Here is a 12,891-nt window from a genome sequence, read left to right as displayed (position 1 = left end):
CCCAACCCAGACTCTAACAAGATGCCCCCAACGTGGTAAACGATATCAGATAATCACGGTTACAGGTTGTCTTCTCTCATCGTCCCGTAGCCCTCCCATAATTGCAGGATTGACAAGTTGACAAGCCGCCACTCTCTCAGCCCTACAGAACGAGACTAGCATCTCGTTGACAACTACCAGTAAATTCAAGACCCCACCTTTCGCTAATACCCGTTCATACGCCTTTTGTAGTCCATCAAAGACGGTCCATTCGTGCCCATATCCTTCGTGTATATGCCCAAAAACATGCAACAGGGGACGGACACGCCAAATTTCCCGTAGAAGATGATGGCAACCGAAATTCAAGTCGAGATGGCCAAATGGTGGGCCGTGAGTAATGACAATATCTGCGTCGTCTGGAACCGTTTCTGACCATATATCTTCGGTCCGAGGGTACTGGAAAGGCCAATTTCCATTACAAACCGAAAGCGGACTTCCGTAGATTTTTAACTGTCGACCGTTGGCGCAGGTGATGGTTTTGGCCTCGTTCTCGAGATAGATGCAGTCTCCCCAGTCAAGCACTTCTTTTGCGGCTTCGGATATCTTGGTGCAATTGCGGGTTCTCTGAAGTGAAATGTCATGGTTACCTGCTACGACAATGTGGTAATGGTTAGTCATATATCAATGCAAGAACTACCTCGGCAAGGGGAGGAAACTCATTTTGTGTGGATGCGGCTGAGAGTTGAGCCAAGTGATGACTGCCTTGAGTTCTTTCAACGAGCCTGACTGTGTAAGATCCCCGGCATGAATGAGGACATCTCCGGAAGGCAAGTCTGGCAGGTAATTATGCATGTCTGAAATGCATACTATTTCCAAAGGGTTTGTTGGGGGGTTCTGGGTGATGCGCCGACGCGTGTAGATGCATTGTGCTAGAAAAGCGCATGGCGTAGACCAAAACCTTTCCCATCTCGATGGGCGTTGACGACGACGATCAAGTAGAGAGTCGAGTCCTGTTTGCTGCTTAATGGAAAACATGACGAAACAGTTGATATGTGAAGTGGAATTCAGTGTAGTTGGAGAAAGAGTAACAAAGCAGCCCGTAAAGTTGCAGTTTTTGACAAGTATACGTGGTCACCTGTAAAGACACCCGCGGAACTTTATCATCACAGCGAATAGAACGAAGTAAACTACGAGCTTTATGTGTCATTTCTCTTGAACTGTTGTATTTGGTAGGTTTATTGTTAATAACTTAACCGGAAATCGAAGCTGACTCTCATTTCACATGAAATCATGCTAGAACTGTTGATTTCCGGACGCCATTCACATGCAGCTTCACATCACCATAAATACTCCAGTGGCCTTTATATTTAGTCATAAACTGTTGTTACTCTCTATATATACTATGCTCAAAGTGTAGGAGCTTCAGTCACTTATGTGAGATTCTGTTGAAGCCTATGCAGCAGCGGGTGGTGATTCTTTTGCTGTAGATTGAGGTGGCGGCTTTTCGGTTGACGCTCTCTTAGCTGAAGCTTCTTCAGTTGAGGGCTCCTCAGCCGGTGGCTTTTCAGCTGGTTCTTCTGTTGGCGGCTCTTCTGCTGGCGGCTCCCCTGCCGGTGGTGCTTCACTTGACACCTCGTCAACCCAATGTCCCACACGAGACTCGGTTGCTGTATGAGAACTCTTCTTTGAATGTTTGTGTTTATGACTGTGCTTAGGTCCGTGTGATCTCGACTTCCCAGTAGATCTCTTCATAGGGGGAGCGTTGTAGGGACCCCAAGAGTCGGTGCAGCAAAGCAACATAGCCATAAACGGCGGCCTGCCGTGATGTCTGCTAATACTGTGGCCGCTTCTCCTGCTTCTGCTACCATGGCTTCTGCTACCATGGCTTCTGCCACCGTGGCTTTTGCTATGCTCACTTTCGTGATGTGTGTTGCTCCTCGACTTAGACCCTTCACCAGACATGACGGATGGGTGTTCTATAATACTATCGCTTGGTAAATGATTGAAGGTGTTATGGACCAGAAAATAGAGTATAACGAGGAAGGGGTAATTCTTTGGTATAGTTCAACCACCTTATATATATACTCATACTGAAGAGTGATTATCAGCAGCCATTATCATATGAACTCACTTATTGCAGCAGTTCTGTTGATCATACCAAGCATTCCCAAGCTCGGTTTCTATTTGAGTGACTCAAAGAACTAGTGGTACAGTAGCAGTGTACAACGAATAAATCACAGTCTCCATTCATGCATCGCCAATCATCCGATCCTTTTGTTGAACGCCTTAGACTCCCCTCAGTTGTGTGTTGTCCCTGGAGTCCATAGGCTTGTATCGCTCGTTCAGTGCATCCTCCACCGTTTTGTTCACCTTGTCCTCGGGCTTGTTAAATCGTTGCTGCAGGGCTCGTTCCACAGGAGTCAGCGCGGAAAGAGCTCCGTCCTCTTGAGCAATATCGACGTTTTCCTTATCCTTGCTGTGATCCAGAGCAATGCTAGCAAACTCCTTGCTCTCAGCCTTTGCCTTCTTATAAGCGCTCTTAGCTGCCGCAGCAACCTTTCCACTGGCGTCGCCGAGCTTAGCGGCCTCCTCTTTCACAAAGGGCTTGGCCCGTTGCTCGGCCGCCTTTGCTTTTTGTCCAGCCTCCTCGACAACTTCTGAAGGGCTAGCGCCGACAGCTCGAGCCCAAAGTCGTGATGCAGTCTCCTCAAGGCCTTCGCGCACTTGAACCCAATCGGTGTGCTGTACCCATCGCGCTGCGTTCTCGACTTCAGTGTTCCATCGGTCCTTGGCGATCTCGACAGTCTTGGCCCTCTGAGCAGCAGCAACTTCGGACCGCGTGGGTGGTGGCAGCGGTGGCAAAGGATCGATCAAGCCCTGAAGAGCAAGAGCTTGGGCGCGAAGTGCTGAGCCTTGTTGCTCACGAGTACGTTGGTGAGCGAGCACTGAAAGGTAGGCGAGGGAGAGGGTCAGTGTAACACCGCCGGTCTAACAATCGAGTCAGCAATTTAATCCATGCGAGATAGAGCATTGTTGCTCATAAAGTCACGCACAAAGCCGGTGGTGAAGCCCATGATTTATGTTGTTAGAGCTTTGCCCAGTAGGCCGATATGGATGCGGTAATTTGTCGGGTTCTTGATGTATCGATAGACGACCAGATTGAAAACGACGGTCGGTTAAAGCTTAAAAACAACGTATCATAGCGTGCGCGAGCTCAATTGCCCCCGTATCGCGTGCAATTCTCCCTTTAGGAAGCTGTTGAAGAGGTTCTGATGGTGGTGGGTTGACGTAGCGCAGAGGCTCTTTCGGCAGACAAGACAAGCCGGCTCCGAAAAGTCCCAGCCAAAAATTTCCCTCCACCAAAAACTGACCGACCAAGAGAGGCAGACTTGCGGATCGGAGAGGTGGCGCCCACGTACAGGACAACGACAATAAGAAAACGCAAGCGAATTCGTTTTCTCCGAACTGAAAATCGCCCTCCCAATTGATCAGAGACCCTAGAATTCCGCTACAATGGCTGGTGGTACCGTCAAATATCGGCATCTGAGCCGCAACTCAGCAGCTCGTATGGCGCTGCTGCGCGGTCTTGTATCTCAACTCGTCCAACACGAACAAATCCACACAACATATGCCAAGGCAAAGGAGGCCCAGCGCATGGCAGAGAAGCTTATCACATTGGCAAAGAGGGATAACGAACCCGCACGAAGATCAGCACAGGGTATCCTATACGTATGTCGAATCAATCATTTCATGCGACCACTATGCTAAAAGATTCTCGCAGACACCGCACACACTTCTACCCAAACTATTAGGCGAGCTAAGATCACGATATTTGGATCGAGAGGGCGGCTACACTCGTGTGGTTCGCACCGAGTCCAAGAACACCTACGACCAGGGCGAGAGCGCCATCCTCGAATTTGTCGACGGTCCCAAGGACTCACGTTTTATGATGACTGCCAAGACAGTCGCCCGCGACCGTATGCTTGGAATGAAGCACACACCAGTTACAAGGACGAACATGAAGAAGGTCACACAGTTCCGCGGCGAGGAGCCCTTCGAGGAGATGGTGCGAAGGTTTATGGTTCTCAAGGCCAATGACGAGACTGTACCACAAAGAGACGAGAGCAGCTTGGCCGAGGTTGAGTCTGCAAAGATGGCTGATAAGAATGCTGAGCGGGCAAAGGAGATGGCCGCAGGAATCGTGCCAGAGTCAGTGAAGAAGACATCACAATAAAAGAAATCGCCATCGAAGCGAGCTGTACCATATCACGAGGAGGGCGAGGCTCTGCGCAAAAGAACTGTATCAATTATTGTATCATGACATGTCGGTTTCATCTAATTTGATTTTTCAATTAAATGTTGAACCTCTGCCCAAATTATATATCAACTTTTCCAATATACTCCTGAAGTAAGACACATCTAAATAAATTCAAAGGTATCGCCGCGGTCCTGAATCATCTTACCAACTCTCTTGGATCCCACAATTCGCTCCAACTTCATCACATCGTACTTGGAGAACACGACCTTGACAGTTCCCTGGCCAGGTTCAAGCCGTAGATCCTGCTCACTCTTGCTAAGATATCCACCCGCAATCTCATTATAGAAGATGGGGTTGTCAGGTAATCCGTAAAAGATAACTCGCTGCACACCGCGGAATTGGTATCGTCGAAAGTGATGCGCTCGTTCGGTGTATAGCAACACGCGGTGACGACCGTTAAGGAAGTGCGAGCGCGCTCGGGATGCTTCTGGGACGTCCGCGTACTCGGAGATCGCGCCAAATGTGACGTTCTCTACGGCGCTTGATGTAGCAAAGTAGTTGCGCACACGAACAAAATCAAGATAGGAAGGGATGAAGATGAGAGTACCAGTAGCATCCTTTGCCCGCTTGGCGAGTGAGGGAATAATGGCAGAAGTAAAGTACTCAAACCTAGCATCAGGGTCTTTGTCGACCGAGCTAGACTGGAACCTTGAGAAGGTCTGCTTTACCTTGATACCAAGCTGTGATAGCATGCCGGGATATTCAGGCTGCAACCGAACCTTTCCAGCCCAGTTGTGGCAATGCAAGCGAAGCAACTCGGACAACTCAGGCGTGTTGAAGGCAGACAAGATAACTGTTTGCCTGAAATACTTCGCCCAATCCTCCAAGTACCAGTTTCGTACACGACTGAAGTCACAACCATGAGCATCCTTGGGTTGAAGATTCAAGTGCTCAAAGATGAACTCGACGTGCTCCCAGTTTTGCATGAGAAGAGCATCAGCTTGGTCAACAACGACCATCTCGACCGAGCTCAGGAAATCGAAGTCAAGTTTCTTATCCTCCTCGGAGCCAATGGCCATTCGCAGGCCCAATGGACTGGCGAAAAGAATATCTGAGTTATAGAATTGCGCAAAATATTTGATAGTCTTGCGAGTAAACTTCATGCCCAAGCGGAACATATCGTCGTCGCTTCCCTCGAAAAGATCCTTGAAATCAGCTGGTCTGTCTGCACCAAACTTGGTCTCCTTATCCACGTAGCCGTCGTCAAATCGCTTTCGGTTTTCTTGCTGGTCCGGCTGACAAAGATCACGAATCATGTTTACCATACGAAGACAAGAGTTGCGTGTGGGTAGAAGGAAGAGGACCTTGGGCCGCGTGAAGCCTTGATCCCGAAGTTCCAAATCGGTATCTTGGCCCTCTTTAGCCAGCTTGTAGTTGTTCTTGATGACTCGATCTCGCGTTCTTTTGCCATTAGCGGATTTCATATGATAGACGAAAGCCTTGTGAACTCACTTGAAAACATGGTTGAGGGCATGGAGGCATGTCAACTCTCGCAGCGAGTCCGAGTTTCGTACTGTGCGATCGCAAAACAGGACATCGTTGTAGTTGAAGAGCAATGGGCTCAGATTGCGCTGAACAGCGTCGAACTCGCCAATTTTGCGAGATGAAGTTTCCTTGAGCTTCTGCTTGAGTTGCAGACCATCGAGTCCGTCAACAGGCTTGGGTGCTTCAGCACCTGCATCAGATGATGGGTACATGATTGTCGCCCTCGAGTTTTGTAATAGCGCTCGTTTTGTTGCCCAATTGCCCTTCTGTACTGAGTTGACTCTTTTTGCGACAGCATCATCATCGGGATGCGCAAAGTGAACATCGAAGGGATCGCTGGGATCTTCATCATCTTCGGAATCCTCATCGTCTTCGTCTATTTGTTCCTCGACTTGATCTTCGGGCTCATCCTCGGCACGGTCGATGTCTTTCTCAGCATCTTCTTCATCTTCATCTCCTTCCTCATCGGAGGAGTCTTCGTCCCGTCGAGACTGGGTAGATTCCTGATGATCTAACTTCCGTCGCTTAGCGTTAGGGGCACTGCTCTCGTTGTTGAAGCTTTGTAGAAGAGCCATGTAAGGTTTCGAAGATGTGGTTTGTTCTTCGTCGTCGTCCTCGGATTCAATGTCATCCATTACTGTATCTTCAGGCGCAGATTCTGGTTCCGATCCGGAGCTTTCTGAGCTGATACATAAGTTCAGTGAATATCCCAATCGATTTCGACGGCTTTACGCCTTTTTACTTACCCATCATTGTCTGCCAGTCGGGTCCCGTCGAATCGGCGATTAGGTCCAAATCGGCTTGTCGCTTTACCTCCTCGACCACCTCTTCCTCTACCACGACCGCCGCGGCCTCTGAAATTTCCTCCTCTTCCACGTGGTGGCATTATGTTAGGTGTAAAGGAGAGGAATATCGTAGAATCTGATCACAACGAGTATGTGGTAACGTTGTTTATGAAAAGATTCTTGATGTTAAACAAAATTGTAAAAAAAAGTTATAAGGCTACCGTCAGCCTTGCGCAGTCAAGCCACATAATGGTGGGGGTTCTTACAACTGCGCCACTAAACGCTCTTATCTCCCTAATCTTAGCGCGCACAACCCCAGCCTTTCCCGCCAAACCTGCAATTCTTCAAAATCGGCGAAATTTAGGACGGCTTCGCGAAAGAGATCAGAGAAGACCCGGCCCGGCCTCACCCATTTCTCCGCATACACCTACATCTTCTAATATATCCAGCTCCAAGTTGCCCAGTATGGCTGCCGCTGCTTCTGAGAGCTTCATCCACCTGGCGAGGCCTTTGGCGCCCAATACTGTCGGCCTCCAGACTAACCTTGCCCCGCTCACTGTCAATATCCAGCCTCAGGTACGGTTCGATTGCGATGACCCCTCTCGCCTCGACCATCATGGTGTTTTGATATTCGAGGCTTCTGTCAAAGAAACTCTCCCGACTAACATTCTTTCTTTTTTATCTGTAGGCTGTCCTCTCCATCCTTGACCACGCTGTTCGACGAGACATCCGAGATACCCAGTCCACCCGAGTCATCGGCGCCCTCGTTGGCACCCGATCTGAAGATGGCACCGAAGTCGAGGTTCGCTCATGCTTTGCCATCCCCCACACCGAAGAGGAGGACCAGGTCGAGGTCGATGTCGAGTACCAGAAGAACATGCTTGCTTTGACTCTCAAGGCCAACCGCGGCGAGTCCCTCCTCGGCTGGTACACCACCTCCCACGAACTCAACAGCTTCAGCGCTCTCATCCAGAACTTCTTCGGCAACCAGGATACCGGCACATTCCCCCACCCCGCCATCCACATGACCATCTCTACCGAGCCTGGCGAGGATATCCAGTCTCGATGCTATATCAGCGCCCCTGTTGCCGTCAACGCTGAGCGTGCTGCCGACAGCTGTCTCTTTATTCAAGTTCCCCACAAGATCCTCTACGGTGACGCCGACCGAAGTGCTCTCGAGGCCATCGCCAGCGCAAAGGACGCCGAATCCCGAACGGCCCCTCTCGTTTCTGATATCGAGGGTCTCGGACGATCGATCGAGCAGACTATCAGCCTTCTTGACCGAGCAAGCGAGTGGATCAACGGTGTTCTGGATGAGGATGAGGAGCCCAACAACGTTGTCGGCCAATACCTCCTCAACGCCCTGTCTCTGGCTCCCAAGGTCGACCCCTCGCAGATTGAGCACGACTTCAACAACCACATTCAGGACGTTCTTATGGTCAGCTACTTGGCCAACACTATCCGTACCCAGATCGATCTGTCCCAGCGATTGGCGACAGCCAACCTGGCCGGCAACGAGAAGGAAGGCGAGGGCAAGTCAGAGGAGAAGGGTGGCCGACAGGGAGGCAAGCGAGGTGGCCGAGGCGGCGGCCGAGGCGGTGGTCAACAGCGTGAGCCCCGGGAGCCCCGGGAACCTCGCGAGCCTGCTGAGTAAAGGAATTCGGTGAAAAGAAGAAATGAGAACTAGATATTGGAGTCCAGGTTACAAGAAGGTCACGTCCCGACAAGAAAGTCTAGGATATTCCCCCTGGCATGCATGTGAGATGAAGCATGGGTTATTGTTTCAATAAAAATCATGGCGTTGTGGTAGGCATGAAAATTCCGGCACTCCTGGCCATAGAATTGAATTCAATCGTCATAAGAATCTATCCTCCTTTTTTTATTTATCAAACCTGAGCTTGATCTGCACCTACCAAGAAGTATATCAAAGTGGTATTGAACTCGTCTAGTAAATTGGGCCGTGGCCTACAAATTCATGCCGTCCATCCTATCCACCGATAACGCCAAGATGCTAAACATACCGTGTACGCCTTAATGGGTCTCCCAATCTGTGAACACCATATCATGCTTCCCCCTTTTGTTTATTGTTAAATTCCAGTAGACGGCTTCTGGGGTAGAGATGCCGGGTTGCCGTATGTTGGCAGATGCGAGAAGGGTTGGCTAGGCCCTTGTGGTATGTTGGGTCGATTAGGAATATTGTAAGCTTGGGGATTATGAGGGTGAGCTTGAGGAGCCATGTGTTGGGGGTTTGGTGGCATCGCAGGGGGGGGCGGCGCGACATGAGCCACGCGAGGAGAATGGTACGCAGGCATAGAACTGCTAGACGCTTGCCTTACCATGCCGTATCCGCCCCCATAAGGCTGAGGCATCGGCTGTTGGTATGCGCCGGGGTAAGCTAGATGGGGTGATCCAACCTGAGGGCTGCCGTGATGAGATCCAGGGGCGGTGAATGGCGGCTGGGGCGGCGGGACAGGAGCCATACCACCACCAGGCACAAACGACTGCGTCTTAGGGTTGAAGGCATGGTTTCGGTTATAGCTCCCTGGAATTGGATGTTGGCTCTTAGGGTCGTGGGGATTGAGATTTGCTGGGAGTTGTCCAAAAGCGTAAGGAATACCCATGTGCCCCTGAGGGCCGGTTGGTGTACCCCCTCTCGGCTGGAACTGGGCAGGAGGGGCAAAGCTTGGTTGCCATCCCGCTTGTTGCGACCCGGCTGGAGGCACCGGGGCACCATAATTTGTCATAGGACTTCCTCCAGGCGGATATCTCTGTTGGTTGGCTTGAGGAGGAGCCGCGTACTGGGGTTGCGAATCAGTAATGGTCAACAATCTACCGCTCAAGAGGAACCTACCGGAGGCACGGAGTACTGAGGGTACGGTTGGTTTGGCGGCATGCCAGACATGCCAGGCATCGCAGGATATCCAGGGCCTTGCTGGGCATAGACCGGGCCCAACTGGTTTTGATACGCGACGCCTGATGGCGCTTGAGCGCCATACTGGGGGTTCTGAGGTGGCATATACTGTGGCTGAGATACCCATGTCTGCTGCTGAGGTCCCCAGTATGGGGTGTAATGGTGTCGTGAATCGAAGCTATCGGAATCGTCACGGCGCTGCTTGCCAGTCTTGCCTCTCTTTCCAACATTCGACTTATCCTTAGCGGATACTGAACTAGCTCTTGAAATTCCGTTATCACCATCTTCTATCATCCATGTCAGCTAGATTCAGATACTGAGATATTGTCATCACATACCTGCGACGTTTTCCTCTGAGCTGCCGAAAATGCGCTCACGAGCGAGCTTGTAAAGCTCTTCCCGCTCTTCCCGGGTTAATCTTATAATTGTCAGTACAGCATATTGTCAACAGCTTGTGGAACTACACATACTTCTGGTTGGCTGCAGGCTTGTCTTTGGCATCACTCCCAGTCTCCGAAGCCGGTTTAGAAGGGCTTGCACTTGGGCCACCCTCACTATCTTGGCCACGTCGCATGATCTTCTTGGGTAGAACTACCGGGGGAGGTGTGCTGCTGCTCGGGGCGCTTGGGCTTGGGTTGATGAGCGCCAGTGAAGTGGGAACTCGACAGAAAGGTGTTCTGAAGATGCGTACAGATCCCACATGAGGCTCGAACGAGTGTGTCATGTGATAGTAATCGGCCAATTTGTGCGTGAGCATCCTGCAGAATGAGTTGGACGGTGGAAGGTCCATATATGGCTCCCTAGACAATGATTAGCACGACTGGTAACTAACGAAGCAGGTAGACATACTTGGAGTCCTGCACAAAATCAATGACTTGTTTCTCCAATCTGAGAAGGAACAACCTGTCCTTGGAAGAGCCCATAGCTTCGAGAAGCTTTTCATCCGGCGCTTGGCGATAGATGACACCAAGCGCATCCGAAGAGCCAGCCGCATCCAGAGGGGCGCCAGGAGGCTGCTCCGATGAAGAGCTTTGCGGAGTTAGAACTCCCTGGGGCGTAACACCTGGAGCTTGTTGTGGTAGCCTGCGCTCGGGAATATCGCCCAGAGGAATACCTCGGGCACGAGCAGCTACCTCGGACCCCATACGAGAGCCAGCGACAAGTGAGCCGCGAATAGAGAACGCATCATCATCTTCTGCGGCGGCTTTAACACTGGCGCTATCGTCAGGCCTTAATGATTCCTTCTCGTCCAAGGCAAATGTTGTGCCTGAAGTAATACTCTTTCCATCCAAACTGGGAGGCTTTGTGCCGAGTTCGGAGCTTGAATCGGCTCGTTGAGAATCGTCGGACCCGCTATCTCTACCAACGATAACCGCAGGTCGTTCAGGTGCCAGGGGTCCGCTGCCATTGACGACGAGGCTAGGTGCCTTCTCTCTGAGGCTTAAATCATTCAGGGATCCGACAAACTCGTCCACACCGCTTCTGTGTTCGGCTGAACTGACGGTAGTCCCATGTTGCGGCGAGGGTGTTTTTACGGCTGGTGCCTTACTAGATCGCCCATTCACAATTACAGGCGTAGTGGATATAGGTGGTGTCGTCGAGCTCATTGTAGCTTCTTTGGACGGTGTGGCTATCCGTCGACTCGTGGGCGATGCAGAATCCTTCGAAACGGAGGCAGCGACCTGTCGAACAGTATGAGTTAGTCGGTCAATAAATGGATAAGGTTCCTTCGAGGGAGAACCACTTAAAGAGGGGATCAACACGGGATAAACTTTACCTTGGCAAAAGAGGGTTTGGGAATATCAGGAGACACTTGGGTGGGAGCCATGATAGATTTTGACAAAGGCTACAGAGCCAGTACACTACCGCAGGCGGTGGGTATTTTTATGGTGCTCGAGACAGAATAGTAAGAGCGACGGTTGACCACACAATATGAGGCTGCGGCTCCAAGCTAGAGTTGAGGCTGCGGCTGAGACTGCAGCTGTGATGACGGGAACAGAAAGGACAGTATCGAGGAAAATCAAGAAGCGAATTCGATGGAAGCGGACCAGCAGAAGGAAAACGGAGTCTCGGTGCTCATCGTCGTGTCGTAAGATGCATTGTTCGCCTGTTGATTTAGATCGATTGTCCAAGGTTTTGTTGCTACCCAATCTCCAACACTGAGATGCGGTCTCTTTTTCGAAGTGAGACGAGTCGAAATCGGGGTGGTAGTCGAGAGTGAACCTCAAGAGACCCAAATCTGAGGTTGGGCGTATTTGAGGAGAGTAGGTGAAAAGAATCGATAGTAGCCGATTCCTGACAAAAAGGCGGCCCAAAGCGCACAGTACAGCAAAGAACGAGGCGATGCGATGTGATGTTGCTGATGGGCGGGATCAATTGGATGTAGTTGGTTAGTCGAGGATTTGGAGGGGGAACCAGGAGGAGGTTGTCACAAGGACGTGCACTGTCACTTTGCCTACCCACCTGCCCTGGCTTTTATACTGACTGGGTTCAGGTTGTCACTTTACTCGGGCTGGGCTGGGCTACCTTCAGGATATTAGAATTGTCCTCCAAGGCTTGAGTTATCATAATAAGACAGCCTAAATACTGGTCTAAGCTAGAATAAAGCGACTAGATTATTTTGTCTCTCATACTCCTAGGTAGCAGCCAATTCTTCTGTTACCTGCCTGCTCACATAACTGTCTGGTACTTTACTTTGCTGCTCAGGTCCTCCAGCTGTGGAGCGAGCGGCACGGCAGGGCACAGTGGAAGGAGGTGCCCGAGCCACTAAAATTGTAGGTAGGCGGCTGGCGACCAAGCTCAATGTCAAGATCAAGCCTGGAGATGAAGAAATACGGGCCAGTGAAGTGGAAATCTTATCAGACCTCAGCCCTTCCCCAGTATTCGTTAGATTTACAGGTTCTGTACTTCTTCGAGTCGGCACGGATTGCTGATTCCGCAGGCAAACAGCTGAATGTCAAGGGTGCAAAACCAAAGTGTCTCTAAAACGCAAGTGTGGTTGAAGAATCTCTTCTGGTGATCTATGAGGACTAAAGTAGTACCTACATGGATGGATCTTGGTTTGTGACTTAAATCACAGCCACTTTCTGGTTTTGCTGCCCGGTAGGTATTGGATACTGTGTGGCGCCTGTTTCTTGCTGGGGACCAGGTTGAAACAAGAGAAGACATTGCATGTAAATGCAATACGTACCTCAATTTCAACCTCAACTGCTTTACCAGGCAGCCAGGTACCTAGATGGAATCTGGTATTTGCGTCCCCCTTTCCTTTAAGTTTTATTCCACTGTTCAAGCGTAGGCGAGATTTGGTCTTCGCTACCCTTGCTCCTCAGTTGCGTACCCAGGCAGCCAGGTCAAATGATACATAAGTATCTATCCAGCAGAATTGCTGTCACACGACAGTTATCAGTTGTGTG

General features: G+C 50.5%; 5 protein-coding genes across 5 annotated transcripts; 2 read left to right on the top strand and 3 right to left on the bottom strand.

Moving 5' to 3' along the window:
- Positions 1-2,265: 2,265 nt before the first annotated feature.
- Positions 2,266-3,053, bottom strand: FIESC28_08015 (uncharacterized protein; the record flags this gene model as incomplete). The annotated part of the gene is made up of 2 exons (XM_031162154.1): positions 2,266-2,967; positions 3,033-3,053. The coding sequence occupies 2 exons, from the start codon at positions 3,051-3,053 to the stop codon at positions 2,266-2,268; spliced, it is 723 nt and encodes a 240-aa protein (XP_031013777.1).
- Positions 3,054-3,492: 439 nt separating this feature from the next.
- On the top strand, positions 3,493-4,213 carry FIESC28_08014 (uncharacterized protein; the record flags this gene model as incomplete). The annotated part of the gene is made up of 2 exons (XM_031162153.1): positions 3,493-3,708; positions 3,761-4,213. The coding sequence occupies 2 exons, from the start codon at positions 3,493-3,495 to the stop codon at positions 4,211-4,213; spliced, it is 669 nt and encodes a 222-aa protein (XP_031013776.1).
- Positions 4,214-4,398: 185 nt separating this feature from the next.
- Positions 4,399-6,668, bottom strand: FIESC28_08013 (uncharacterized protein; the record flags this gene model as incomplete). Its single annotated transcript, XM_031162152.1, has 3 exons — positions 4,399-5,698; positions 5,750-6,466; positions 6,529-6,668. The coding sequence occupies 3 exons, from the start codon at positions 6,666-6,668 to the stop codon at positions 4,399-4,401; spliced, it is 2,157 nt and encodes a 718-aa protein (XP_031013775.1).
- A 364-nt stretch (positions 6,669-7,032) lies between these two features.
- On the top strand, positions 7,033-8,221 carry FIESC28_08012 (uncharacterized protein; the record flags this gene model as incomplete). The annotated part of the gene is made up of 2 exons (XM_031162151.1): positions 7,033-7,143; positions 7,256-8,221. 2 exons carry the CDS (start codon positions 7,033-7,035, stop codon positions 8,219-8,221), a joined length of 1,077 nt encoding a protein of 358 aa, XP_031013774.1.
- A 433-nt stretch (positions 8,222-8,654) lies between these two features.
- Positions 8,655-11,306, bottom strand: FIESC28_08011 (uncharacterized protein; the record flags this gene model as incomplete). Its single annotated transcript, XM_031162150.1, has 6 exons — positions 8,655-9,365; positions 9,419-9,765; positions 9,817-9,896; positions 9,949-10,278; positions 10,328-11,160; positions 11,256-11,306. The coding sequence occupies 6 exons, from the start codon at positions 11,304-11,306 to the stop codon at positions 8,655-8,657; spliced, it is 2,352 nt and encodes a 783-aa protein (XP_031013773.1).
- Between the last annotated feature and the right edge of the window lie 1,585 nt (positions 11,307-12,891).

Source organism: Fusarium coffeatum (genome assembly GCF_003316985.1).
Source record: "Fusarium coffeatum strain FIESC_28 chromosome Unknown BRIP53273_contig_180, whole genome shotgun sequence".
NCBI lineage: Eukaryota > Fungi > Ascomycota > Sordariomycetes > Hypocreales > Nectriaceae > Fusarium > Fusarium coffeatum.
This window is presented reverse-complemented; position numbering and strand designations above follow the sequence as displayed.